General features: G+C 41.2%; 1 protein-coding gene and 1 long non-coding RNA gene across 16 annotated transcripts in view; one reads left to right on the top strand and one right to left on the bottom strand.

The window, feature by feature from the left end:
- Positions 1-2079: 2079 nt before the first annotated feature.
- On the top strand, positions 2080-14790 carry LOC122839547. 3 transcript variants are annotated; one of them, XR_006372055.1, is made up of 6 exons: positions 4299-5687; positions 5786-5857; positions 6017-6082; positions 10655-11089; positions 12566-12624; positions 12874-14790. It is a non-coding gene; the product is annotated as an uncharacterized LOC122839547 (long non-coding RNA). The 3 variants fall into 3 exon arrangements; XR_006372057.1 differs by lacking the exons at positions 4299-5687; positions 5786-5857 and adding an exon at positions 2080-4147; XR_006372056.1 differs by lacking the exon at positions 5786-5857 and having other exon boundaries at positions 4301-5634.
- The window catches only part of gulp1a (GULP PTB domain containing engulfment adaptor 1a), a 63042-nt gene continuing 43808 nt past the window's right edge, over positions 8011-27244 (bottom strand). For 7 of the 13 annotated variants that reach the window (XM_044131231.1, XM_044131226.1, XM_044131228.1 and 4 more), the window contains 10 exons: positions 24696-24742; positions 20647-20708; positions 16055-16126; positions 13373-13471; positions 12862-13188; positions 11833-11919; positions 10686-10925; positions 9890-10028; positions 9726-9820; positions 8011-8677 (listed from right to left, as the gene is read on the bottom strand). In XM_044131231.1, the coding sequence (XP_043987166.1) occupies positions 8606-8677; positions 9726-9820; positions 9890-10028; positions 10686-10925; positions 11833-11919; positions 12862-13188; positions 13373-13471; positions 16055-16126; positions 20647-20708; positions 24696-24723 (1221 nt within the window). In that variant the 5' untranslated portion in view covers positions 24724-24742 and the 3' untranslated portion in view covers positions 8011-8605. Of the gene's footprint in view, positions 8678-9576; positions 9588-9725; positions 9821-9889; positions 10029-10685; positions 10926-11832; positions 11920-12861; positions 13189-13372; positions 13472-16054; positions 16127-20646; positions 20709-24695; positions 24743-27244 lie in introns of all 13 variants that reach the window. The other 6 variants (XM_044131237.1, XM_044131240.1, XM_044131230.1 and 3 more) reach the window with 5 other exon arrangements.

Here is a 27244-nt window from a genome sequence, read left to right as displayed (position 1 = left end):
TTCACATCAGACAAACTGATTCCAAGGGGAATCTCAGTGTCGGCCAATCAGGAAGCGTTTAAACAACGACTGAGAAGAAAAACTTCAACAACCTGGAAATCTTTGCTCACTTCCTGGTGAGTTCAACAGTCTACTGGAGTTGGGTTGGTCATCTGACGATAGGAGACATTTTGGATGTTTGGTCACTCTGGGAAGTTTGGGTTCATCCGTCCATTGTTCGTTGTTCACTCTGAACTGGTTGCCAGTCCACCATAAAGCAGCCTTCATTTAAAAATTCTGTTTTGTGTTTGTGTTGTCTTTGACTGGTATTTAAATATTGGTTTGATTTTCTGAAACAGAAAATAATAAGAAATCAAGAAAAGGCCAAATACTTTTCCCCACCATTGTAGCTAAAAGAAATAAATAGTAAATGTAACTAGTTACTGTCCAACTCTGTACTTCACAGCCCTCATTAAAAACTCTAATATCAACATATTTCAATAATTTCAATACAAAATATACCTTAATATGCACAGTGGAAACAGTGCTAGCACAGAAGTTAGCATCTACAGTCAACCAATGGAGCTCTTGGATTGGCTGCTTTGAAAATGCCAGCCAATAGCGTGTCTTTTGAATATTTTATGTATACTGTAAGATAAACCTGCTAATAATTTGGAGCTTCTGCAGTAAAATGTGAATATGGCGCCGTGAAAAGGCGGGTTCCCTGTAAATTATGACTGAATTATTGGTCCAAATGTTTGCAACCACAGACGTTGGAACATTTCTGCCTGCAGAAGCAGAAAAAAGTCCAGCCCACGTGGAGATCTGGTAATAAAAGTTTCTCCTTTTCCACCGGGAATCAGAGCCAATCAACCCTTCAGCTGCTGGGACAGGGACTGTGGGAAACTTCACAGAAACCCAGAGACCTTCTGATCTCAGGGAAACCCAGAGACCTTCTGATCTCAGGGAAACCCAGAGACCTTCTGGTCTCAGTGAAACCCAGAGACCTTCTGATCTCAGGGAAACCCAGAGACCTTCTGGTCTCAGTGAAACCCAGAGACCTTCTGGTCTCAGTGAAACCCAGAGACCTTCTGATCTCAGGGAAACCCAGAGACCTTCTCCGCTCAGGGAAACCCAGAGACCTTCTGATCTCAGTGAAACCCAGAGACCTTCTGATCTCAGGGAAACCCAGAGACCTTCTGATCTCAGGGAAACCCAGAGACCTTCTCCGCTCAGGGAAACCCAGAGACCTTCTGATCTCAGTGAAACCCAGAGACCTTCTGATCTCAGGGAAACCCAGAGACCTTCTGATCTCAGTGAAACCCAGAGACCTTCTGATCTCAGTGAAACCCAGAGACCTTCTGATCTCAGGGAAACCCAGAGACCTTCTCCGCTCAGGGAAACCCAGAGACCTTCTGGTCTCAGGGAAACCCAGAGACCTTCTGATCTCAGTGAAACCCAGAGACCTTCTGATCTCAGGGAAACCCAGAGACCTTCTGATCGCAGGGAAACCCAGAGACCTTCTGATCTCAGGGAAACCCAGAGACCTTCTGATCTCAGTGAAACCCAGAGACCTTCTGATCTCAGGGAAACCCAGAGACCTTCTGATCTCAGGGAAACCCAGAGACCTTCTGATCTCAGGGAAACCCAGAGACCTTCTGATCTCAGGGAAACCCAGAGACCTTCTGATCTCAGGGAAACCCAGAGACCTTCTGATCGCAGGGAAACCCAGAGACCTTCTGGTCTCAGGGAAACCCAGAGACCTTCTGATCTCAGTGAAACCCAGAGACCTTCTGATCTCAGGGAAACCCAGAGAGCTTCTGATCGCAGGGAAACCCAGAGACCTTCTGGTCTCAGGGAAACCCAGAGACCTTCTGATCTCAGGAAAACCCAGAGACCTTCTGATCTAAGGGAAACCCAGAGACCTTCTGATCTAAGGGAAACCCAGAGACCTTCTGATCTCAGGGAAAACCAGAGACCTTCTCCACTCAGGGAAACCCAGAGACCTTCTGGTCTCAGGGAAACCCAGAGACCTTCTGATCTCAGGGAAAACCAGAGACCTTCTCCACTCAGGGAAACCCAGAGACCTTCTCTAAACTTCCTTATCATGAGCCTTTCTTTCCGTGGCGTTCCAGATGTCAGCGTGTCTCAGTGGGGGGTCTCTCCTCCGGCCCAAGCTGGAATGTTCTGGCCTGGTTTATCACTCTGAGGTCTGTGAGTCAAAAGGAAAAAGCCACATCTTCCAACTGAGTCTGGTTCGTTTATCCCCTCTGCCTCCCTTGAGTCCCAAAACAAATGTTTGACTTGATTATCTTTCAGACGCCGCAGAAACGTGTCGTTATTTAAGGAAAGCCGACCTGAGGCTGGTAAATATCTGATAGGTGAGTAATGACAAGTCTTCAGAGTTATTTATTCAGCCATGTCAAGATGGGGCCTGCCTGCACTGATCCGCCGCTGCTTTATTCTTATCTACCAGCCATTGGTGATGTGTTTACTTTCCTCGCCAAATATCCGCCGTGAACTCCTTCCTCATCTTGTACCGACTTGCAGGGAAACGGAGAGAAGCTCTGAATTTAACATGAAAATAAATAACATAAAACCTTCAGGCAACAAAACCTTTAAAGCCCTTCTGTAAATAAAATGAGACAAAAATAAAAAGGAATAAGGATTTCAAAAAATGATCCTGGCTGAAGGAATTCTGCTTTACAGGCCCAAATGTTTTCTACTGAGAACCAACAGTCAGTCAGCTAAACACTAAACGTGGTTTTGCTATAATGAGTCAGTACCTTTGTTTCCATTGACCATAAAACTGTACAATAAATTCAAAAACTAAAATGCATAAATTTGGTAAAAAACACGTTTCTTGATTAAAACTTTTGCCAATATGAAGAGATTTTTTTACCATTTCAAAATTGGTTTATCTTGAAAAACAGCAATGGAAAAACTTTTTCGCATGTGACCCGAGTCACATGGTCAACCGCAGGATGTTACCACTGGCCGAAACGACAAAGATGACAGGAAGTGGTCGTCTTTGTCGACAAAGTATTCTTGATTTTTGATTGGGGACAAAAACTGCAAATGTTTTCAATCAACATTTACAGCATTTTCAAATGTTGAGTGGGGAAAATTTCACATTTAAACAAAAAGGGGGGAGTAAATTTCCAACAAGAAAAGTTTTTCTGGTAAAAATAAGAAAATTTCAGAGTTTGAAAAGTCAAAAATATGCTAGAAAAAACACCAGAAATTTTTAGATTAATCTCTGAAAATTTTCTAGAAAAACTTAGAAATTTCTGAGTTTCAAATATCACAAATTTCCTAGAAAAAAATCTCAGAAATTTTTGAGAAAAAACTTCTGAATTTTTGAGTTTGAAAAGTCAAGACTTTGCTAGAAAAAAATCTGAAATTTTTATGAAAAAACTTTTAGACAACTAAATCTTGTGTAGTTCCCATGCCAGGCCACAAGATGGCGCTGTGGTTTTCGCATATAGACGAAATATGCATGAGCTTTAGGTTCCAAACGGGCCGATGGTCATTTCAGAGTGTCTGTTAAAATTAAGTTAAATTAATTAGATTTAGGTCAAACAGAACCGATTTGTCCTGCAGAAAGTAAACACACTCTGTGGGTTGGTCAGTAAGTTAACACACCCTGCTGAACCTCTCGGCTCGTTAACTCGGTAATCGGTTTGCTGCTCGTTAGCTAGCTGCCGTTTGTTCTCTCAACCGCCTGAAATTGAAAACTTTAGTTTATTTTGCTGAGCAGCTGGATTATAGCTCAGTAACTTCAAAATAAAATGCTTCTCCTGGTGTTTCTGTGTCTCTAAACATGGGCTGGTCTTTCCGCGTTGTATTTCCCCTCTTTCTTTGGACATAGTTCTTTGTTTTCCCTGCAGAGATCAGATTTCAGCTCATCTGCTGAACTTTGAGCCGTTTTGAAGGAAACCTCGGCATGCAGGAAGGCGTGACAACGGAGAGAAAGGAAACTTCGGCCTCTGCTGGGGTTTTCGCTGCGCAGGGAGCAGAAACGTTTGGAGAACATCTGCAGGGCTGCATCAGTTGAACCTCCATGAAGTGGAGCTGAGTCACAGTCTGGCGCGTTAATCAGCGAAGATCAGCGCGTCGCATTTCTTCCACATGAGCTGAACGGCTGGAGGGCGAAGAACAAACAGCGGTAACATCAGAACAATCAGATCCTACATTTAGTTTTGTGTTAAAAAGAAGCTATTAGTTCTGCTTATTGTTACAGCCAGGCTAATGCGCCCTTTCAAAATAAAACAACCAACTTTACTTATGATTAGAAAGTTTCAGTTTTTTATAGTTAAACAATGAAGCGTTGCAACATTAAAAACAATAATTTAAACATTTGACAGAGGAAGAAATAACACACCAGCTAAAAATGTTACATTTCACATTTGCAGGAAAATGCAGCACAAATGTTATAAATTACTGGATCAGTTTATAATATAGTTGAAAATCACAAACAATTTTCTCTAAAGTTCACAGCAACTGCACAATGCATAAAACATTTTATAAATATTTTATGTACATTTAAAGAAAATAAAGTCACACAGACATTATAATGTTTATGCTGCAATGCATCCTGGGTAGATGCCGTACGCTAGATGCTACAGCGCTAGCTCTGTTCTGCCTGAATGGTCATTTTTATACTGTTTGTAATGTAGAAATAGAAGGAAACCCAGAAATGCTGCTCAGAAACGCTAACCAGTGCTAACTGCTAAGAGCTAAAGCTGACCATGGTTAGCATCAGGCTCAAAACATTTAGCTAAATATAGTAGAACAGTTTACGAAAACGTAAAAATGCTTCATTGTCACTTTAAACATTTATTCATGAGCTTCCAGTTATGGAATTGGATGGTTTCACGTTTTAGCTTGTGGAGATAGCTCTAGCTAATTGTGTTAGCTCTAATTAATGGAGTTAGCTCTGGCTAATGAAGTTAGCACTAACTAACATAGTAAACAGTAGCTCACAAGCCGGTGGTGTTAGCTTGTTTTAGCTAGTCTCTCTTATTTAACGACATAAAAACTTTGAGGACATTTTCTTCAGTCTGGTTGTTTTTGTCAACATCCTCCATCTTGATTTCTTGTTCTGCCTCATCAGCAGGTGAAACATGGTGACCTCTACAGGTTAAAAATGTAATAAACATACAACTTTTGAATTGATATTTTATGTATCACAAACAACTTTTAGGTTAACAGGAAAACAACAACATGTTTAGACCAACATGACGAGTCACAGAAAGAGTTTTAGTTCCAAACCATCCAAATACTTGGACTAGACTAGACAACCTTCAGGTCAGCCGTGTGTCCAGATTCTACTCAAAGTAGAGCAAGAGGGAAACCATTTCTGACAGGTTTTAGGTAATTTTTTAATTTATTAATTTTATTCGAGCTGCAGGGATGTTTCATAAAAATGCATTTCCTGGAATGAAACACCTGCATCAGTTTTAAACGCAGCAGATAATTATCATAACGAGATGCAGCAGGGAAACGGAGAGGAGCAAGAGGAGCAAGCAGAGACTGGTTTATCAGGTGGAAGCACCTGGCCTTTAATTAGGCCAACAGCAGCCATTAAATTCCTCAACACGCAGCAAAGCAGCAGGAGCTGTGCTGTGTCATCCATACTGGAAACCAGTTCAGGTCTGATGGTTTTAGCTACATTCTCTGTTAACATATGGAAACATCATCAGAGGGTCAGTGTCCTGCTATTCTTTAAGTTCTGCTGCCATCTAGTGGTGCCTGATATGATGGCTTGCATTAAAAAACGTTTTAATTTTGGTTTTTACACAAGGTGGAGGTTCTGGAGTGTCCTAGTCAAAGCCCCTCTATCCCACAGATAATCTGTAGCTGAACGTTTAAAAAGGTCTGATCAAACAACATTGAACATTTCAGCAGGAAGAATAGAGGAAAGCTAATAAATACTGACTGGAAGAGATGAATACTAATAACTTATGTGTCATATTTTTGTCAATATATTTTGAAGAAACTGAAATTAAAAGTTTATTTGTTCTTTTGTCAAAAGGCCAAATTCAGTGGGTTTTGAAGAAGAAAGGGGTTGGATACCTTTTATGTCCACTGGCGTCGTTTTGTAAGTAAATCCATTTTTTAGTTGCTTTTAGGACATTTAGTAAATGTGAAATCATAAATTAAAACTTGTACATTTATAATAAGAAGAATATGTAAAAACTTTTAACACTTTCCACCAAAAAGTTGAAACATTTTATGAATATTTTATTTTAGTTGTTTTTTATTCATAAAAAACAAACAAACAAACAAACAAAAGCCATGTTTTGTCTCTAATTTAGCCGTTTCTGACTTTGAATCAAGGGGCAAAAAATAACTAAACAAAAAACCCGTCATCGGTTGTGACGTCAAGAGGTCAGAAATGAAACGTCCGAGGCGCAGTAAAGGCATCCTATGAGCAGATTTGTAACCGTGATTGTTCCACATGGTGTTAAAAAAATGAAAGTTTTGTTCATCAAAAATGTTTTGGATGAAAACATTTTAACGCAATGAACCCGAATAAAGAGGTTCTGGTCAGTTTTAATCCTCCGAATGGTCCAAACCTCCAGTGCGGATCCGCCAACAGTTCCGGCATCACTCTCCCTCCTCAGTCCGGTCAGCGTTACTCTCCCCCGGCTTCTCTCCATCATCAGTCCGCTCACCTGCGGTGGCCTCCGGCTCCTGTTCCTCCTTCTTCTCCCCGCTATCCTCCTCACCGGCTGTCTGCTCGCTCTCGGAGCCGGAGTCGTCATCCAGCGCCTTGGGGTCGAAAAGCCGGGGTCTCCCGGCTCGGAGCCGCAGTCCCTCCTCGTACCACTGGCGGTAGGCTTTGACCACCGCTGCCCGGGAGCAGCCCACCGTCTTGGCCGTCTTGGAGACGCTCAAGCCCAGCTCCCTGGCCACCACCACCTGGCCTTTATCGAAGTCGCTCAGTTCATCATCCTCCATGTTTCTCCGGCCCACCAAAGTCCGAATCAGGGCGGGTAACTGGCGAAAATCAGGGTGACTGGACCAAGATGGCGGCCAGCTCTCCCTCACGGTCACTTTCTTCTGCTGCTGTTATTATGGTTTATCTGCTGCAACGCCACCTACTGGTGGACATTTGGGACCGCATGAAATTGGAAACTAAAGATAAAATGTATCCATAAAGCTGGCTTTTTAACCCGTTTATTTATAGAATGAATTATAAAATATAAATATTTAAAGTTTTGAAGAGCTCGTAGTTTCACAAACAGAAGGGGCGTTTATGTGCATAAAAATGTTCTCTGTGTGTGCTTTTTCTTTATGCAACTAAATTGGAGCTATGAAGTTTGTTAAAAATGAAACAGAAGAAAAAAACATCTGTAAGAGAAAAACAAAAAAATGTCACCAGGAAAAAGAAACAATTGGAACAAAAAAGTTCACTCATTTTAAAACAAAAATAAATGTTTTTTTCTTCAGTTTCATTTTTGCTTTTAGCTAACTTTATGGCCCCAATTTAGTTCAATACAGAAAAACTGTGTAAAACCTCTAAATTACACATGGGTTTTACTTTTTAAATTATTATATTAAATTAACTTCCAGGTGATATTAATAAATTAAGATGCAACTATGTGATTCAGATGGAAAAGTTATAACTTTTTAAGTATAATCTAAATATTTGCACATCCTTTAATTAAAAACAAAGAAACCTTAAGATTTGTTTTTAATTATATTTAGAAAAAAAAATCCTATGGGGGTTAGACCTTGCCAAAACTGGCAATAAAAGCGGAAAGATATAAGTGGCTTTTAAAAATTTTTAATGTGGAAAATATTTCAGCTAAAAATAAAAAATAACTAATTTTATTACATAGTGTGATATGAACTAATATTTATCATTTACATTCATTAAAATAAACATATAATTATTATATACTACTATGTATAATTGTATAATTATTATTATTTCTATTTTGATTCTAATCTTTGTATTTTTTCAGTTTTTAAAATTCTCCATAAATATCTAAACCAAAGCAGTGATAAAGTCACAGAAAATGTTTTTCCCCCAGAAAGAGTTTCTTTAATAACTGCAAAATAACCAAAAGTAAATAATAGAAATATTTCCGTATGGACTCGGAAAATACAATGATTACAGAGTTCAGAGAGGAAATTAAAAGTGGAAAATGTAAAAAAAGAAAAAGAAACAACCAACAAGTGGAAGAGTCAATGGGTTAAAAAGTTATGGCTGGAGTAATAATCTATATAAAAAGGAATAATGTGAGGTAAACCATTCAGTAAAGCTGAAGGTTGGCGTTAATGGAACACTTAATGTTTGTCAGCTTTTGTTCTCCATAGAAACAGGAATGTGTCACCAACACAGAATTCACACAGATATGAAAACTCTGCCACAGAGTGTACCATTGGACATCTCAGACTATTTACAGCAAAGGTACGCAAAACGTCTCCTTCCAGAATCTTCTCAGTTCATACAAAAATAGCTCTTTACATTAACAGAAGTTTACGCTGAAATATTGAAAAACCAATCAAAATGCAAATGCATATAAACCCCAAGATGGCGGCTGTGACATCTCAACCATGGAGTGGATATTGGCACTTTTTCCATACAAAGAAGTTAAAAGTTTTGTTGGCATCAGCAGCGGCTGTCCAGCGGGTCCAGAGAGAAGACGGTGCCCTCCATGGTCAGTCCCATTTTGAACCCCTCCTGTGGGAAAACAAGCAGGAGGATGAACCTGCGGATAGAGGAGCTAAACAACCGGAGTCATCTGGAAGCTCAGAGTGACCAAAAATAACAAACAACAACCATCTGGAGTCAAACCGCTCCTACATGCAAAGTCATGCTTCACTTGACTGTGAGAAATGACAGGCATGCTCTTTCAACGGATGGTTTGATGCTTCATGGTAGACTGTTATGAGCAGTCAGTATCTTACCTGCAGCAGAAAATGGAATGAGCTCAGTTTGACAAATGCTAATGGAGTCAAGCTAACAGCGATTTTACATCAACCTGACAGCTACTCTGAGTCAAGCTAACAGTTACTCAGATTCAGGCTAAAAGTTAGCCAGAATAAAGACAAAAGCTAACTTTATTCATACCAACAGGTAGCCACACTGAAGCTAACAGCTAACCAGAGTCCAGCTAACATCTACGCAGAGACAGGCTAATAGCTAGCCAGACTCAATCTAACTGCAAACCTGAATCAATCTAGCAGCAACTTCAAATCATACTAGCATCTAACCAAAGTCAAGCTAATAACTAGCCACAGTCAAGTTAAAAACTAACCAGTCCAGCTAATAGGTACTCAGTCAGGTTAGCTAACTTTAATCATGTCAACAGCCAGTGACAGCAAGGCTAAAGGCTAACCAGAGTAAAGCTAATAGCTAAACAGAGTGAAGCTAACAGTCAACCAAAGTCAAGCTTACAGCTAATCAGAATCAGGCTAACAACAAAGCAAAGTCAAGCTAAAAGCTAACAGTCAGGTCAACAGCGACTCAGAGTCAAGCTAGCAGCCGCTGAGAGCCAACCAACAAGAGAGGATGAGGATGTTGGTAAAGAAGAAAACATGCTGCAGTCGCAACACAGAGAGCAAAGCAAAGGTACAAACCATCTCTGCCGCTAAAAGAGGGAAGAAGACAAGAGACACATTCGGCTGTTAATAATTCAGGAAAGAGAGAAAGGAAACACATTCAGTGGCAACATCGCCCCCTGCTGGCGACACTAACTGGTTATTTGCTTTGAACTCCCAGGCCTCACCTGCATCTCATCGAGCTTCGACTGGATATCTGGAGGGAAGTCGGCCGCGCCGCAGGTGAACGGGTCAAACGGCTCCGCTCCGAACAAATCTTTACCTGCAGACAGAACCACAGTCAACCCGCTTCCCTCGCTTCCACCAAACCCGAGCGGTTCTGTTGGCTCACTCATGTCGGGTGGCAGGGAGGTCGGCGGTGGCGGAGGGCAGCCATTACTGGCCCTGCTGGGAACCAGCGGCGTCACCGTGGAGAAGGGAACCATGTCGAAAACGTCCGTGGACTGCAGCTTCACCGAGACGCTACCCGCCTGGACCAGAACACAAACCGTTACTGAACCGGTCGACCCGAGATACACAACGCCACACAGGAAGGAAAGGCTACGGGAGCAGATTAGGGCCAAAAATTAAAAATAAATAAAATTTAAAAAAATCTGACTGTAATCTCAGAATTTGGATTTTTTTTCCTCACAATTTTAGCAAAGTTCTGAATAAACAAAAAAATATAAAAAAATGTTGCTTTTCTCTCAGATTTTGGAATTCTGACTTTTAGCTCAAAATGTTGACTTTTTATAGAATCCTAACTTTTCTCAGAATTCTGACATTTTCTTTTTTACAATTTTAACTTTTCATAAAAATTTGGATTTTTTCCGAATTCTGACTGTTTTTTTTTTTCTTAGAATCAGAGTTGTTAAATTATTTATGCATCATCTGGCAAATCTATTCTTAAAACTCAAATCTACCAAATAGGTTTGGTAGATCTGTGTGGGTAAATTACAGGTTTTCCAATCTTGAAACAAGGAAAATAGTTACAAGATTATTTTCAGTTGCGAACATAACTGACATTCATCTACAAATTTTTGGTTATTTTGCCAGAATTAGAATTCAAAGTTTCAAGTCAGATTTATTTTTCAGTGGCCCTAATTGTCTTCCGTAGGAAGAAGAGAGCAGAGAAGAAGTTAGTTTACACGAGGCCGCGGGATGCTGCAGGCCTCGCCGGCTTTAGGAGGAAGAGGAGGAGGAAGAGGAGGAGCGTGTTTAGCAGGCGGAGGGGTTAGTATCCCCGCGGAGACGCTGGAGTCCGGAGAGCTCATGGGCGTTAGCGTGACGGAGGAAATCTCCAGACAGGACAGCGACGACACGCTGTGAAACCAGAAGAGAGAGGACGGCCTGTGCAGCAGGAAGGATTCGCCCGCCGCATCCGGCGGCTGTGGAGAGACGGCGCAGCGCCACCACAGAAGAAGACTGGTTAGTCAGAGAGCAGCGCTACGCTAACCGCCATGCTAACCGCACCGCGAGGCAGAGAGCGGATTGAGAAACCGCTTCGCCTGCTCTCAAACGAACCAACTCACATAAAAAATAAAACTTTCAGGTAACTGAATGAGTTTTACACAAACAGTGTTTAATTGACTGAATCTATTTTCCTTTTCCAGTTCTTCAAAATGGGAAAAACAAGAGAAAACGCCTTTAACATCTGGATCATCTAGAGCAGGCTGATCTCAAACTAAATGCTAATTTGACTGTCCTGACTAAACAAGGCAATTATTTATTTTAAGCTGTTTGTAATGATAACATTCCCGATTAATTAAGCTAAAAAAATAAGCAGAATGCTAAGCTAAGTAGCTATGCTAAGCTATCGTCTTGTGAAAATATTTCTGTTTTTCAGATGGATGCTAATTTGTCTGATTAGACGAAACAAGTTTCTTCAATTTTTCTTTAATGAGACTAAAAGATGAGCAAATTAAGGTTTTTATTTCTTTGAGTTTTAGATCTATAATGTTTTCACACAAAATAAATCTAATGATTTCATTTGTTTGATTAGAATATTAAACAGTAGTGACCGCTTGTTTTATCGTAGTTATTTAGCAGTTTGTTGTTTGTTAATTTGATGATTTTGATGAAGAAAGAAAACAAAGTCCTGTTGTACAAACTTCCACCAGCAGAGGGCGCCACTGCCCGGTCTATTGGACAGGAATGACTTCCAAACCAGGACGTTTCTGACTGTTGGTTGTTTCAGGATTTATTTTAGTGTTTTTTTAAACATCTTTACTGCAGTTCTGATTAATTTCCTGATTTCAAACCAACTGGAGTTGAACTGGGACGTTTTGTTCTTACTGGTGGCACATGAGCGATCATCAGCTGCTCCTCCAGCTCCTGCAGTTGTTTCTTCAGCTCAGTGTTTTCCGTTTCCAGTTCCTGAATCTGTGAGAACAAAACAGTTTTAATCTTCTTTTAGAGGTTTTGACATTAAAACCAAAAAACATCAGTCACTATGGCAACCAACTGCAAAAGCACAAAGTCTTACCAATAATTCTGGTCTAATTTCAAGTGAAAATATCTTGGTACACTTGAAATAAGACAAAACTAACTGGTAAAGTTTTCAGCAAGATTTAAGAGTTTGTTTAGAGTAAATTTTAATTAATTTATTTATTTTTTTGGTGTTTCCAAAACCGTCACGAACTTCTCTTGTGTAAAGGTGCCCCGTTGCCATAGTTACCACGTCTCTGCTGTTGCATATGGGAGGTTTCTGCATCTTAACCATCAGCTTCAGTCAAACTGTGGAGAACAAAACCTGATCAAACCTCTTTAGATCCGATGAAACCTCGTCTGAAGCTTTCATGCATCGGTTTCATCCAGAACAAGTTCTAGGAGGTTTGGCCGGTTCTGCCCAGCCCACAAGGTGGACCAGGTTATATCGGGGAGCTGAGTTTGTTGCAGCTGCTTGGTTTATCTGAGCGGTTCTGAACGGGTCGGTTCTGTTCAAGACAGTGACGGCGACAAAAACGCGTCGTGATTCTCTACGTTTTTCTGACCCCCATCAATTCACTGATGTCTGTATTTCCATCAGGTTCCATTGTTTCTCTCAGGAATCGGAGCTCAAATCGAGGAACCGCCAGGTACCCAGAGGTCAGTTCATCCAGGTGTTCAAACCCTCTTCAGTCCTAATAACTCAGTAAACAAACCAGAGGGTTCGCCGAGTTTCCAGCAGAAATCTAATCTCACTCTGCAGCTCGTGGCATTAATATTCATCAGTTCACTCGCTCTGCGCTGATGAATCGAGCAGGTTGACGGTTTAAAACAATCGATAGACACCAGCTCAGCATTAATTAATAAAAACATCAATGCAGCGTCTCAACGCCGTACTCTCTTCTGCAGCCCGCCGATCTGCTTCCTGGTCTCCACGTCTTTCCCTCCAGACTCCAGAAACTTCTTGTAGGCCAAGTCGAAGGCCTGGCCGATGGTGAGGGTGATCTCCTCCGCCTGAAAGACACGATTCACCTGAAACGTCGCACAGCCTCCAGGGTTTGGAAACAAAAAACTAAAAGCACGTACACATTTTTCACTGTCGAACACGTAGCAGAGGTGTTTGTTGGACTCCGAGTCTTTGCAGATGAAGGTGAATATCCGTTTGTCCGTCTTGTCGTCGGCGCAGAAGGATATCCGGTGCAGCTGACAGTTATGCTGCACATCCTGCGACACAAATCCTCCGTTATTCAGACTGGATCAACCGGATCTCTTCTGGAAGGAAACCACTTTCACATCGTGATGAAATCTGAATATGTATGAAACCCTCTGCTGTTTCATATGGGAGGTTTCTGCTCCTCCACCATCAGTTTCAGCCAAACTGCAGAGAACTGGACCCATCTGGACTCACCTTGGTTTTGGGGTCCAGGATCTTGACTCCGTAGATGGAGATCTGAAGCTCCACTTTGGGAATCTTCTGGCCCTCCGACTTCTTGATGTGCCTCTGAAACTGTCACAGACACCAAAAAGAGAAATGAGATTTTCTAGTTGTTTGGTCATGACCTTTAACCTTTGACCTGCTTCACACCCCGACTCTGGGCTGAATCTGCTGGAAATATTGTATTTACCTTCCATGTGTAGCATTACGTTAGCTAAATAATATTAGCATAGCAGTTTAGCATTAGCTAAATGTTCATGGTTAGTGCTATAGAATTAGTGTAGCTAACTTAGCGATGCCCAACGTTGCAAAATCTCAAAAAAACAGGATAGCAGATGTATGGAAAGCCAAACAGGTCAAAGTTGTTGTACTTTGCACAGTGTTTTCTAGTAAGCACTCTGATAAAGATGAAACTTTTTAATATAATTATAGAAATAAAATGTGTTTTTATTGTGTTTGCAGCTGACTGATAGTCAGTAAATCACTGCATGAATCTTGAAGTTTTCATACAAATTAATGATAAATCTGACATAAATTAACTTCCCTTTGGGTTTAAAAAAATATTTTTAATGTAATTAGAGATATTCTAATTTACTAATTTGTCTTATCATAAACTAATTTCAGTGTGTTGAAGAGGATTTTATGGTAAAATGGCTTGCCGTAGCCCTAATGACCCTTCCCAGGTTGATGGGCAGCAGCAGTTGCTGTGTTGTCGCAACCTTTCAGGATAAAATCTGTTCATTTAACCTGAACTTCATGCTTGAGTGTATCATTGTGAAAGTATTCAGGCATGTTTTTTCTGGATGTGAACTCAGAGGAGGCGTAGCTGAGCTGTATCTGGGATGGTAACCATGGCGACCTGGTCTCCACCATGAGACATGTTGCAACAATGGAGTCCTGGCGTTGGGAGAACAGGCCTCCCCATCGGCGGCCTCAGGATTTGGCAGGAGGCGTTGGTAAAAGGCCGGGCCTGGAGTGGGATGTATGCTGGGAGGAGGCCAGGTCAAAGGTCATCCACTGGGGAGTTCAGGGAAACTATTCACTTAAATCCCGAACAACAACTACAGTAGACTATCTGAGAGTTTATGACCAGTTTTACCAGTAAAATTAGTTTCTACAGCTGCGTTTCATTACAAATGAGTAAACCTTTATCAATATTCAGCTAATAACGACACAATTTAAATGATTTCTGTGTTTCTATTAAATAAGAAACAAAATAAATAAGTTTGTTCACGTGATAAGTTATTAAAAAACATCATCCTACTACTTCTGGTCTTCTTTGTAGTTTCTGTCAGTAGTGACATCCTGTTGTTGATCATGTGACTCATGATATGAAAAAGGTTTTTCCATTGCAGCTTTGGGAAATAAACCAATTTTGACACCAATAAAACCAGACCTCAAATTAGCGTTTTTGTTTCCTTTGTTGTTTCCATGAAGCAAATTTATTATCAAAATGTCAAATTATGCAGTTTTATGGTAAGTGGAAACAGTTTAATTTGTGTTGTAGGAGGGAAAATTCACAGTTATCACATTTTTATAGTTTTGTGTCTCAACTGCTTCTGAAAACAGACAATAAAAAAAATTGTTGATTTTTGGCAACAATTTAATGTGTTTGGTGTCTGGAAAACGAGTCATTTCAAAAATCAAAAACTCAAAGATTGTCGAGTCACATTGCACTGGAACAGCCCCGTTACCTAGCAACCCCGGCCAGGCCCAGCCCCGTTACCTAGCAACCCAAGCAGAGTTCCAGAGCGTTCGGTCAGCTGGTTTTAGTTATTTAATGGCTGCTGCACTGCAGAAACACAAAACCTTAACAGGTATTTTGGTCTAGTTTCTATTGAAAATATCTTGGTACACTTAAAATAAAACAAAACTGACTTAAAAGTAACTTCTCAGCCACATACAGGAGCTTGATTAAAGTCAATAATTCCTTAAAATGTATGAATAAAGTTCTAGTTCTACTGGCAGATTATTTCACTTATTAATTAAGAAATCATTGACTAAAGACAAGCTTTTATTTCTCGCTGAAGTTACTCATTACTTAGCTTTTGTATTTTTTTGAGTGTACTGAAACATTAACAGTAAAAATTAGACCAAAAATACTTGCTAAGATTTTGTTTTTGCAGTGTTTTATTGTTGAAACCATTTGATGCATTCCTGTTGGTTGTGCAGGAGGCGCCACTTCTGCTTTTCAAAGACGTACGGCTGTATAATCACGCATCTGCTTGCAGCTGAAGACAGGCAGAACTGAGCAGACTAAACTCTTGATTTTGTGAAAAAATGTTTTGTAGAGGCCATAATCGCTTCAAGGCAGCATGATAGATCATCTTTAGTGTTTCTGAGTTATTCTTTATCAGATTACATCTAAAAATCAAGTAAACGTGTTTTTGTTGGTAACGGCTCTCATCCAGCTAGATTTTGGAGCTCACCCCAGTTTGACTTAATTTGAGCTGAAGTTAACGATCTGAACCCGCTGCAGTTTATTTTAGCGTTTTACACAGAAATATCAAAGTGTTTCAGCGACGGAGCTGATTATGCTGATGAATAATCCATCCAGCAGAGTTTTCTTGCGCTGCTTATCCAGCAGTTCCAGGCATCGACACCTGGAGCTGAAAAACTCCCAGGTCACCTTGAGCTGCCGCCGCCGGGCGTTACCTTCAGCTTCCTCACTGCATCCTTCACGACTTCGGTGCCTTTCGGGGCTTCCACCTCCGTGTTTCCCAGGAACTGCAGGAGAAGAAAACATTTTTTATGCAACACAAAAGCAGCATTTTTCCATCTGATCCTGGATAAAATGAGAAAAAGTTTCTTCTGCGTTTTATAAGGCAAGTTTTTCAGATTTTCACTGTAGTTTTAAAATCAGACGAAGATAATAAGTTGAAAAATGTCTTCAATATTTATTTTTAATAAATTATTTTTTATTGGATTTGGTCAATCCAATCCAGTTGAACTGTTTTTAACCGTTTAGAAATAGTTTTAAAAAGACTTTCTTTATAAAAAGTCACCAGAAAATAAGTTTTCATTTCTTCCATTTGTCTCCATTGAAGTAAAGACTGTCTGTGTTTTAGCTTTAGCATTAGCTCCTGCTAAATTCTGTGTTAGCATAGCAAGTTAGCATTAGCTAACTAATGTTTCTGATTAGTGCTTTAGGTTTAGCATAGCTAACATTTTAGTTAGCGATGCCAACCATTGCAAACACAGCATGGTAAATGTATAGAAAGTCAAACGTGTCAAAATGCACATGCTTTGCTGTATCTGATGTTTCCTAATAAACACTGTGGTAAAGATTTAACTTGTCAAATGAAACTATAGATCAATAAAATGTGTTTTTACTGTTTTCAGCTGTCTGATAATAAACACTGTCGAAAATATTTATTATAAAAAGCGTAAGAATCCTGTATTGTGCTTTTTCTCCAACAGATGGCGCCATTTTCCTCCCGCTGAGCTCAACGTGTGCAGCCGGCTCCTTTATCAGGCTACATAAATGTTAGTGTTGTTCCTTTAAAGGCTGTAGAAAACAAAATAAGGAGTTGGGCCATCGGAGCAGAGCAAACAGCCGTGGATTGTCTTCAACATTTAGAGTCAATCCTGACTGTTAATCCCGTCTTCCTCTGCAAACGCTAACAATGTTTGGAAGGGTGTCCATGTTCTGCCGCCATAAAAATAAACTCTTCCTTTATAACTTTTACCAGGATTTACTGCGTTAAGACCATCATTTATGTGTCAAATTAGCAGATCTTGCATCTGATTCAGTTTTATTTTAAATTGTTTCTGAGAAGTGAAGCTGTTGGAAAACAGCAGATGAAGCTTTTATGCAGAAGTGTCAGCGCTCTGCCTCGGCGTGACAAATGAACTCTGTGCAGAGTGGCGGTCATGTCTGCGAGTGCTGCGGCCCAGAATAGAAAATAGAAGCGCGCGTTCTTGACCGTTGCATTGTGGGGCGGCGATTGGGGACGCTTGAGGAGGCGAATCGAGCTCCGAGGCTCATCCATCAAATGATTCACGCGGCTGAAAAACGAGCCGGCCTCCCGTCCACGTTCCAACCTCAGGCCGGCCCGAGGAGTTCGTTCAGATGACACAACGAAGAGCCGAGTTCAAGCAGAGTTCGAGCGCCGCCGCAGTGAGAGCTGATCGGCTCGCTGAGAGGGCAGAGCATTTAATGTGACTAATTTAACACGAAAAGCTCCGACTGTGACTTTGATGATCAACAACTCGCTTCTTTTCTGGAGACACTTCCTGGTTCCAATAGAGCTTTCTGGACCGGACAGACTTTAAAACATTTCTTCCTGTAAATGTCTGATGAATGTTGCATTTCTGCAGAGGATCATGAAGCTGTGAGACACCGATTATGTTTCCTCTCATTATCCCAGAGAACCACATTTGGTTCCAGAGCCAGTGAGCTCAGAAGATCCTGATGACCTTTACTCCCGGTTGTAGGCAGGTCTCTGATGACCTGAGGGGTCAACATGGTGCTCTGGAGCTGAAACTCGTTTTTCAAGACCAAGACGGGACGGTTAAAGGCCCAGGTGAAGACCAGACCTTCTAGAAGAAAACTAAACCTTCTGAGACAAAGATCTAGACAGAACCACCATGTTATAGTTGCATGTCATTAGCATGTGCTAATGCACAATGCTATGATGCTCTGTAGTCTGAGCTAGGAGGAAGCTAACAGGAGACTAGCTGGAGGCTAAGTGGAAGTTAACAGGAGGCTAACAGGAGACTAGCTGGAGGCTAACTGGAAGCTAACAGGAGGCTAACTGGAAGCCAACAGAAGACTAGCTGGAGGCTAACTGGAAGTTAACAGGAGGCTAACTGGAAGCTAACAGGAGACTAGCTGGAGGCTAACTGGAAGCTAACAGGAGACTAGCTGGAGGCTAACTGGAAGCTAACAGAAGACTAGCTGGAGGCTAAGTGGAAGTTAACAGGAGGCTAACTGGAGGCTAACAGGAGACTAGATGGAGGCTAACTGGAAGTTAACAGGAGGCTAACTGGAGGCTAACAGGAGACTAGATGGAGGCTAAGTGGAAGTTAACTGGAGGCTAACAGGAGACTAGCTGGAGGCTACGTGGAAGTTATCAGGAGGCTAACTGGAGGCTAACAGGAGACTAGCTGGAGGCTAAGTGGAAGTTAACAGGAGGCTAACTGGGGACTAGATGAGGCTAACTGGAGGCTTTACTGAAATAATCGTAATTGAAACCACCAGCAGCTCAGAGTGACCTTTGTTGAACTCGGCAGTAAGCTGAGGCTGTCACTCCTGTTTTGTTCTTTCTTGGGAAATAAAAAGATCTTTAGAAAGTCTTTCTGTGAAAAGCCAACCAACCTGCAGCTCTTCTTCTCTCTACATGCTGAGAATTCAGAGGAACGGCAGCGGGAACTTGCTGCACGTTGTGCTTCAGCGGTGAAAGCAGAAGGAAAGGAGCCAACAAACATCGGGGCTGGTCTGGTGAAGCAGCTCCAATCCTGATAGCGCCGGTATTTCATAAAAACACCCAACAAGCTGAGAGGCACAAACTGGACTGCAGCTCTGGCTGCTGCATCAAAACAGCATGAAGCTGATTAAATTCAGGACAGAGAAACGCCGGGGCGCTGCAGGAACGCCGAGATTATTTATTCAAACTACTTCCTCAAACAAAATACGAAGAGGTCAAAGAGAGCCAAACCGCGCTGTGATGAGTCCAGGACCGGCAGATAAGAAGTCTCAGTGACGCATTAAAAATGAAAACAGTGCCGGATGTCTAGACACTGAGACGCTGGAGATATGAAACACGTTCAGGTTATAAGATGCACCTGAAATATGCATGTAAGACGTTTAACATCAACGATTTCCAATCAGGCTTCAAATCCCGTCAGGCTGGGTTTCAACAAGCTAACTAACGACCTGAAAGGTCATTTATCTGATCGTTCATAACCCGAACAGTAAGTCACGTCTTGGAGGCTGAGACCTGGTTCTGCTCCCGCTGTTGGACCGCCGGTACTGGTGGAGATATTTCACAGACGTGGCACCAGACAGTGAACTCTCACACCTAACGTCTGCTTAAAGCTGAAGAATGTACATTAAAAAAAGATTTTAAATATGCCTAAAGCAAAAAAATTAACAGCCATTCCGGGTGATCGGCAGAAATCGGCCTCATGAGATCGGAATCGGCAGCAAAAGACCTGATCGGAGCATCCCTCTTAAAAACCCAATAAATAATAAAATCTCAGAAAACGTAGATTAAAGCAAAAATCTAACCTCAAATCAGCTGCATTAAGTAGATTGTCTGTAGAAATGGTGTCACCTTGACAAAAGGCAGCAAAATGTCTCCTTTCAGCATTAACTTTTCAAATAATTACGTTTTTCTCATTATTAGCTAAGAATGGGAGCAGCATTTCAGGGAAACAGCTGACCCAGATCCTGTCATTAGCGGCTGCATCTCCGCTTTTCTTCCACAAAGCAATAAAAGAAACTCTGAGGTTAACGGAGGGAAGCGATCCAAGCGCTTCAGTTGTGCCATTAAGACAAAATGAGCAAAGATTAAAAAAAACACAAAGACGCTGCTTCCTTGATGAACAAAAGAACGATTAAAGACAGAAAACGTCTTCCTGACTCATTCTGGTCTCAGCAGCTAATCGTTAAGCCAGCTTGTTTTGAGATCCGGAGGGTTTCCAACCGGAGGGACCGGCTCGGCAGCGTCCTCATTACGTTGCCTGAAACTCCCTCTGCGATGATCGCGTTTTCACTCAGATCTCAGCAAATCTGAGCAGACGGGGAACTCATCAGAGGAAACTGACAACCTGCTTTGATGTCAGAAAGGTGTTTCTTTTGCCAGTTCACCACGCTTTTTTCCCCTTTTTTTATTGCAGAAAAGCAGCTGCAGCAGTTTTGAGAATCTGCTACTTTTCAGAGTTTCACAGAAACCCGCGTCTCTCCAGAGGAGGAATCTTTGTCAGAATAATAAAGCCAGGAAGTCGGAGAGCTCTTTAAAAAGTTGACGACTTGTTGCATAACAGAGGGAGTTGCTCAGAAAGTTGCTGGCTGAGGCAGAAATTTGAGGCGTTTTACGTCAACAACCCCTGAAGATCTCATTAAAACCAACAATCAAGGTTAAAACTATTAAAAAGTTTCCCAGAAACTTTGCAGCACCAAGGTAAACAGCTGGCATCACAAACCAGCTTACAGCATAAGAACAAGAAAATCACTTTCAGAAAACTTTCATGTTTTTACTTATAGAAACCTGAGGCGACGATTCTCAGGGTTTCAGTCTCACCTTGGCATTGTAGGGAATGTAGTGCTTGGCCAGAGCCTCTGGGGTGTGCATCCACGACTTGTCTGAAAGAACACAAAGCAAAACGTCAGAGGAGGCAGAAATATTAAATTAACTTCCCTTCATTTAGCCGCATTAACGTTTAGATGAAACAGCAAAGAAATGTTCAGAAGTCATTTAAAACAAGCTTCTGACGACTAAAACTATAAACCTTCATATAAACACAATCTAAAGGTCTAAAGACTGAAATGATTAATCGTGATTAATCGATTACTGGAACGATCGATTAATCGTTAATTAGACTATATGGAGTAAAAATAATGTCAGTTTGCTGAAAAACCAACACATTCAAACATTAATCCAAAACTGTATATAAATATAAATTTAATTTAAAATAATAACTCCAAAAATAACGTTTGTACCACATTTCCAAAACATTAGAATAAAATGTGTTTTTCCATCAGTGACGGATTTGTGTAAATTATTTCACTTAAATTAATCAGAACCTTCCTTTGATGACAAAAACCCGTTATAAACCTTAATTTAAACAGAATTAAAGTAAAACTGAAACAATTAATCACATTTAATCGTTTCAGTTTTACATGCTAGCATTAATATGCTAATGAAATACTTTGAAAAAGGTTTAACTGAAAATGAGTTCAGATACTTTGACATGCTAACAGGCTAACATTTTTCACAAATTTAAATATGAAAATCTAACAGTTTATTTTAATGTTCGAGAAATTATGAGGGAAATATTCACTAAAAACATTAAAAACTGTTTAGCATCAATGCTAGTCATTAGCATTGTAACGTGTAAACTTTTCATTCTAATTTCACTTTATCACATCAGGAGTTAATCAGACATCTAATTTCTTCTCTTTGGGTTGTTAACCTTCTTAATATCTATAATTTTGAATAAATTTTCCCATTTTGCTCGCTGTATTGAACTGCTTTCAGACTGAAACTGAGCCGTGAATCAGAGGTCGTCACAGGTCACTAACGGCCTAGTCCAAGCCTCCCATTATTTCTCTTCACTCCTCATTTCCTGCTGATTACGGCTGTAATGAATCTCGGGACAGAATCTGCATGGCTGCGACCCCAGGGCAGCAGAACTCGTGTAAGTTGATTGGGGTCGCCAAGACCTGCGAGGCGTCGATGACGCGGCTCGATGCTAGCGCGCCGCTGCACTGGAATGCTAATAACCTTGTTTACATCGGCTGGCGCTGTTGGCCAAGTGGATAACCTCATTTGAATGTCAATTAGTGTCGTTTGGTTCCAACATTTGGATTGCTTTCAGCGGCTAATCTCCAGCATTTACAGGAAACTAACGGCAGAGTCGGAAGTTCTTCCAACACAACTGAAGAGACAGAAAAATGAAGGTTTTAAAGGTTTAATCAAGTTAAAACATTCACATATTTCATATGAATAGAAAGAAAGTTAAAGCTAAAGTAAGAAATGTTGGAATGCAGGAGTAATAAATCACCGTTAGGCTGGACCAGCTCATTATTTCAGCCCCAAACTGTTTAATACAAACTGGATTTTGTTGAAAGTCACACCTGGGGTATTGGCAGTGTGTGAACTCCGCCTGCATCGTTTCGCCTGTGGGTTCCTGCTCTAATTAACCAGAGAAGACGGACCGTTTCTTACCAGCAACATGGAAAAAAAACACTTTATAGCTTTTAATGAAAACCAAACAGCAAAGCTAACAGAATTTAAAACACGCCTGGCTGCGGCGGCGCTGCCTTTCAACGTTTCCATTAGTAAATTAATGAGGAATCCCAAAACGTAAACACTGCTGGCATGTAAAACGTCTGAGTCTGGAGGAGACGACGACGCTGCGCCGCTGTCTGGTTCCAGTCAGGCAGTGCAGGTCTTCGACCTGATGGACGTCAAACTTTCTCCTAGTCAGGTGCTTGGTAACCATGGCAATGAGCTCAAACAGGAAGTTAGATTCAGCAGCTAAAGCTTCGTTTATGCTTCAGTCGGAAAAATGAGACAAACACTGACAGAATCCCAAAAATGTTTTTTCTAATGTTTTTATGTAATTTAACAGGTCAGTAAAAGTTTGGATTAAGAAAATGAAGAAAAAGCGGGAAGCAGATCGGCTATGCTAGCTATGCTAGCTTGACTCTGACATCTTAACACGTAGCTGTGCTGCAGAATTCGATGCATTTCGGTGCATTTAACACTAAAACATGCGACTGACACACCAACTCTGACAGATCATCGGGAGAGCAGGAGATGAAGTTACGTAATCTCTGCTCTGTTGGAGTTGTTGTCAGTCGGTTGCCATGGCAACGATTATGTGTGGAGTATTTCAATTTAAATAGCTGCTTTTTTGTCTAATAACTGCATAATGTGATATTTAAAAAATAAATTAGCTAAATGGAAACAAACCAATTTAGGAGAAAAATCTAAGATGAGTCGGGTTTTTTTGTTGTGTTGAAATTGGTTCATTTAGTGAAACTGAAATGGAAACATTTTTTTCCACATCACTCGAGTCTCATGATCAATAACAGGATGTTGCTACTGGTGGAAACCATGAAGAAGACGACAGGAAGTGGAACAAACTTTTTCACGTGGTTTTAATTGTGTTTCTTCTTTAATGGAAACACTGAAATCATGTTTTTCTGACATTAGCTGAATATTTGCAATTTTGCACATATTTGTACTTTAAAAGGAGCTACTGATGTTAGAAGAAATCTGGTGACCTCTTCAAGTCTTTGTCTTAAACCAGAGGTCGGACCACAGCTTGGTGATACAATTTATCATTTCTGTCCGACTATTCCACCATTCCTAGAAACCTCTGTTCAATATTAGCATAGCGTTCGGCTCTTGCAGCTGGAACGCCTCACTGTAATGCATTCATTTTTATTGTTTATGTCTGTGGGCCACAGGAAGTGGCAGCCAATAGACTAATTCACTGCAGCGCTCAATCAATGACACAGAATGAATTTGCTGGCTGTGCACGGCTCTCCATCATGCACAAGACAACGTTAGCGGGCCGCCAGCAGGACCACTGCAGGTGGCAGGGTGTTACTGGGAGATACAGGTTCTGTCTGGGAATAAAAATACATTCAGACAGAAATAAAGCCTCGTTGAGCAGGTAGAAAGTCGGAGCCAGAACCTTCTGGAAGATGTTTCTTTGGATTGCAGAACAAGTGAAGCTCATCGACCTCTGAGCAGCATTGATGTTAGTTTTCTTCTAATTTCCCTCCCTCAGCGTTGGGAAGAACCATGAAGGCGTCTCACCTGGTTCGACGGGAAACAGGGAGTTTGGGAAGCGGAGCATGAGGCTCAGAGATCGCTCACATCTGGGCTTCTAAAAACACGCTCAGGCGATGACTCGCTCTTTGTTTACAGCTCTGGACTCTCGGCTCGCGTCACATGATGGTCCTCTCAGAGCAATCACACCCACACCCACACCCACACACACACACACACCGAGGGAAACACAATGAAAGCACCAGGACTGTGTTGGTCCACTGAGACTGAAGCTGTTCTGGTTCTGCTCACTGGTTCAGATCCAGCTTCATTTCTAAGCTGCTGCTTGTTTTGTTCTGAACGATTATTGACTAACTGAACATTTTATTGACCTATTTTTAATATGAAATTCATCTTTGATGATCTGAATTTTGGCCAGACCAGGTGTAACCCAGTCATGTGACACTCTGCCGTCTGATTGGTTAAAAGCTCATCATTAAAGTCATTGTTTCTCTGCAGGATCCATTAACTGGACAAATGCAGCTTGGGGAGCAAAATGCAAACGATCAGATTTGCTCGAGTTCACAAGTCAATCTTTCCAAGTGAAGTCTCCAAGTCCATTTCAGTCTTTCAAGTCCAAGTCAAAGCTCAAGTCTTCATCTGGCAAACCAAGTCCCAAGTCTCTGACAGGGAATCCTACCGAGTCTTTTCTCCGTGTCAAAGTTTCTAACACTAAATTAAACCCGTCAGGAGCCGGACCGGAACCAGCGCGGCCCGCTGACCCGTCAGGAGCCGGACCGGAACCAGCGCGGCCCGCTGACCCGTCAGGAGCCGGTTCTGCTCACCTTTCTTCCTGTTGAAAGCGCGGTTCATAGTGGAAACGATCCTCCACCTGGAAAAAGCAGCAGGAGACGAGAGTCAGAGTAAAATCAACAAACAGAATCACAACAACAACAAGCGGTGAGGTAACGTTTACTGACGGAGAAACTTCCAGGAAAAGTTTAATTCATGAAGGAAAGTTTTCATGCAACCTGGTGAGAAAACAGCAGCTGCTGCTACAGAAACAGAAAATGTTTCTTAAAATCAAAACTTCTCTTATTTACAACATTCATGACATCAGAATTAAAACTGCAAAACTAAAAATCACCAAGTATTTATGGTCTAGTTTCTATTATAACATATTAATAAAACAGTTTTTCAACACAATAAATGAGATTGATTTAATAATTTCTAAATATTGTTGAATTTTCAAGCATTCAGCTACTTTTTAAGGAAATATCAACTTAAAATGGACTTAAAGTTTTACTACTGAGATAAAAGTGACAATAAGAATATTTGTTTCTGTTTTTAGGTAAACGTATGGCACAACAATAATGTCACAAAACATTACCATTTTTAACAAGTCTTCACATAATCACATAAAGAAATGTGATTTATGTCACTAAAAGGCTCACATTTACCATATTTAACTATTTTTATTGGTATTTATTGATCAATACTGAAAAATCATAAACAATCCCAGTTTAATAAGTTTGTAGACATTTTTTATAATTTATTGAGACGATGATGGATGCAAATCTTAATTAATTGCAATAAATGATTTGATAAATGCTCACAATACTTAAAACAAACTTATTTATTGATAAGATGATTGTTTCTAGGTCAAATATCTTAGTTCACTTGAAAAAACAAACAAACTAACTTACAAGCAACTTTACTAAATTTACTTCTGACATGGGAAACTGCCTTGTTGTAAGTAAATTAATATTTATACTGTAGTTCTGTTAAAAAAACAAGTCATTTCTTTGAAGAAATGTGAATGTGACCTCTGACCCCACCCCCGCCAGCGACAAGGACAAACAACCGCCGTCGGCGCCGCAGCGGTCGCCGATCCACGATCAATATTCCTGAGTGACTGAAAACGTCACGGCCCACTCACTGCTCCACTTCTGTCAAAAACACAGCAGGAAACAGGAAACAGGAAAACGACGCTTCGCTTTTCCACGACTGGCCATGAAGGAACAGGGGGTCCAACCTGTGGCCCGGGGGCCGTTTGTGGTCCTTGGAATGATTTTGTTTGTCAACATTTTTTAACAAACGCCAAGCAGACCAGAGACTGCTCCAAAAACAGGAAGTGGACTACAGTGCACTGCATTCTGGGTAAATACAACCAAAACAAACGTGTTAGCTCAGCGCTAGCAGGAGAAACGGCTCATGGTCTTTAACCAAAGACGCATAAAATCTGACGCCTCCATCTTGTTTCCATCTGGTGAAGAAGGAAGTTGCTCTCAGAGTCTTCAGAGGTTTTTGTGTGGTTTCCTTCAGTGGTTGTTGGTGCAGCGCCCCCACAGGCCAGGAGGGGAACAGGTTGGTTTGACTCAGAACCACAGCAGCTGGAGGTGGAGCAGATGTTCTGGTTCTGGATCAAACTGGGCCTACTGGACTACCAGGTGTGGAAACACTTTAAATCTCTAAATGGTTTTGAATTAAATTTTTTATTTTAAGCAGATCTCAAACATTCTGATTTGAAGAATATGAAACATTAAAAGCTTTTGCGCCTTGTTTTCGTTTGGTTTAGACAGAAAAATCATGTTTTAAGACTTCAATTCAGCTTCACGTTGACATTAATTCATTTTAAAAAGCTTTTGTAGCTTAAAGCGTTTGATGCAAACCAGATGTTGCAAACCGCGAGTCGTTTTCCCTCCTCTCCCAGATCTGCTTTCTGTTGCTCCGCCACATGAAACGGAAACGGGAAAAGTTCAAGCGGTGTGAAAACGTCTCTCTGCCCGAAGGTTCCTGCGATCAGCTGCAGGGCGTTCAGGCCGGAACGTCGACATTCAGGCCGGAACGTCGACGTTCCTGCAGGAACGTCGACATTCCTGCATCGGCACAAAATCTCAGCCCGAAAATGAAACCTGCATGATTGATCCGTCAGGTCCGCTGCGCTCGGATCGGCTTCTCTCACAGTTTCACCGTCTTCAGGTCGAATCAAGAGGAGCATCAGATATCTCATCACCGTGGAAACGGATCGGCCGCTCTCACTGACAGCAGGTTTTAATGGCTTCCTGTCTGGTGATTCAACAGAATCCCAGTGGGAGATCCTCTGACCCCCAACACACACACACACACACACACACACACACACACACACACACACACACACACACAAAGTTAACACCAGGCTGCTAAGCTTTGCCATGTTTACCAGCTGCAGGAGTCCAGCTTCTCAAACTGGAGAAAACACGTAAATGTTTGGATCAAAGTTCAGCAAAGTCTAAAGATTAATAGAAAACATGATAGAAAAATCCAGAAATCACATTTTCTGGTCGTGAACTGAGAAGTTTTACGGCTGGAAAACAGTTTAAAAAAAGATGGAGCCGAAGCAAAGTGCTGA

This window comes from Gambusia affinis, linkage group LG11, assembly GCF_019740435.1.
Source record: "Gambusia affinis linkage group LG11, SWU_Gaff_1.0, whole genome shotgun sequence".
Lineage (NCBI taxonomy): Eukaryota > Metazoa > Chordata > Actinopteri > Cyprinodontiformes > Poeciliidae > Gambusia > Gambusia affinis.
Note: the sequence above shows the minus strand (reverse complement) of the source record. Positions and strands in the feature narration are given on the sequence as shown.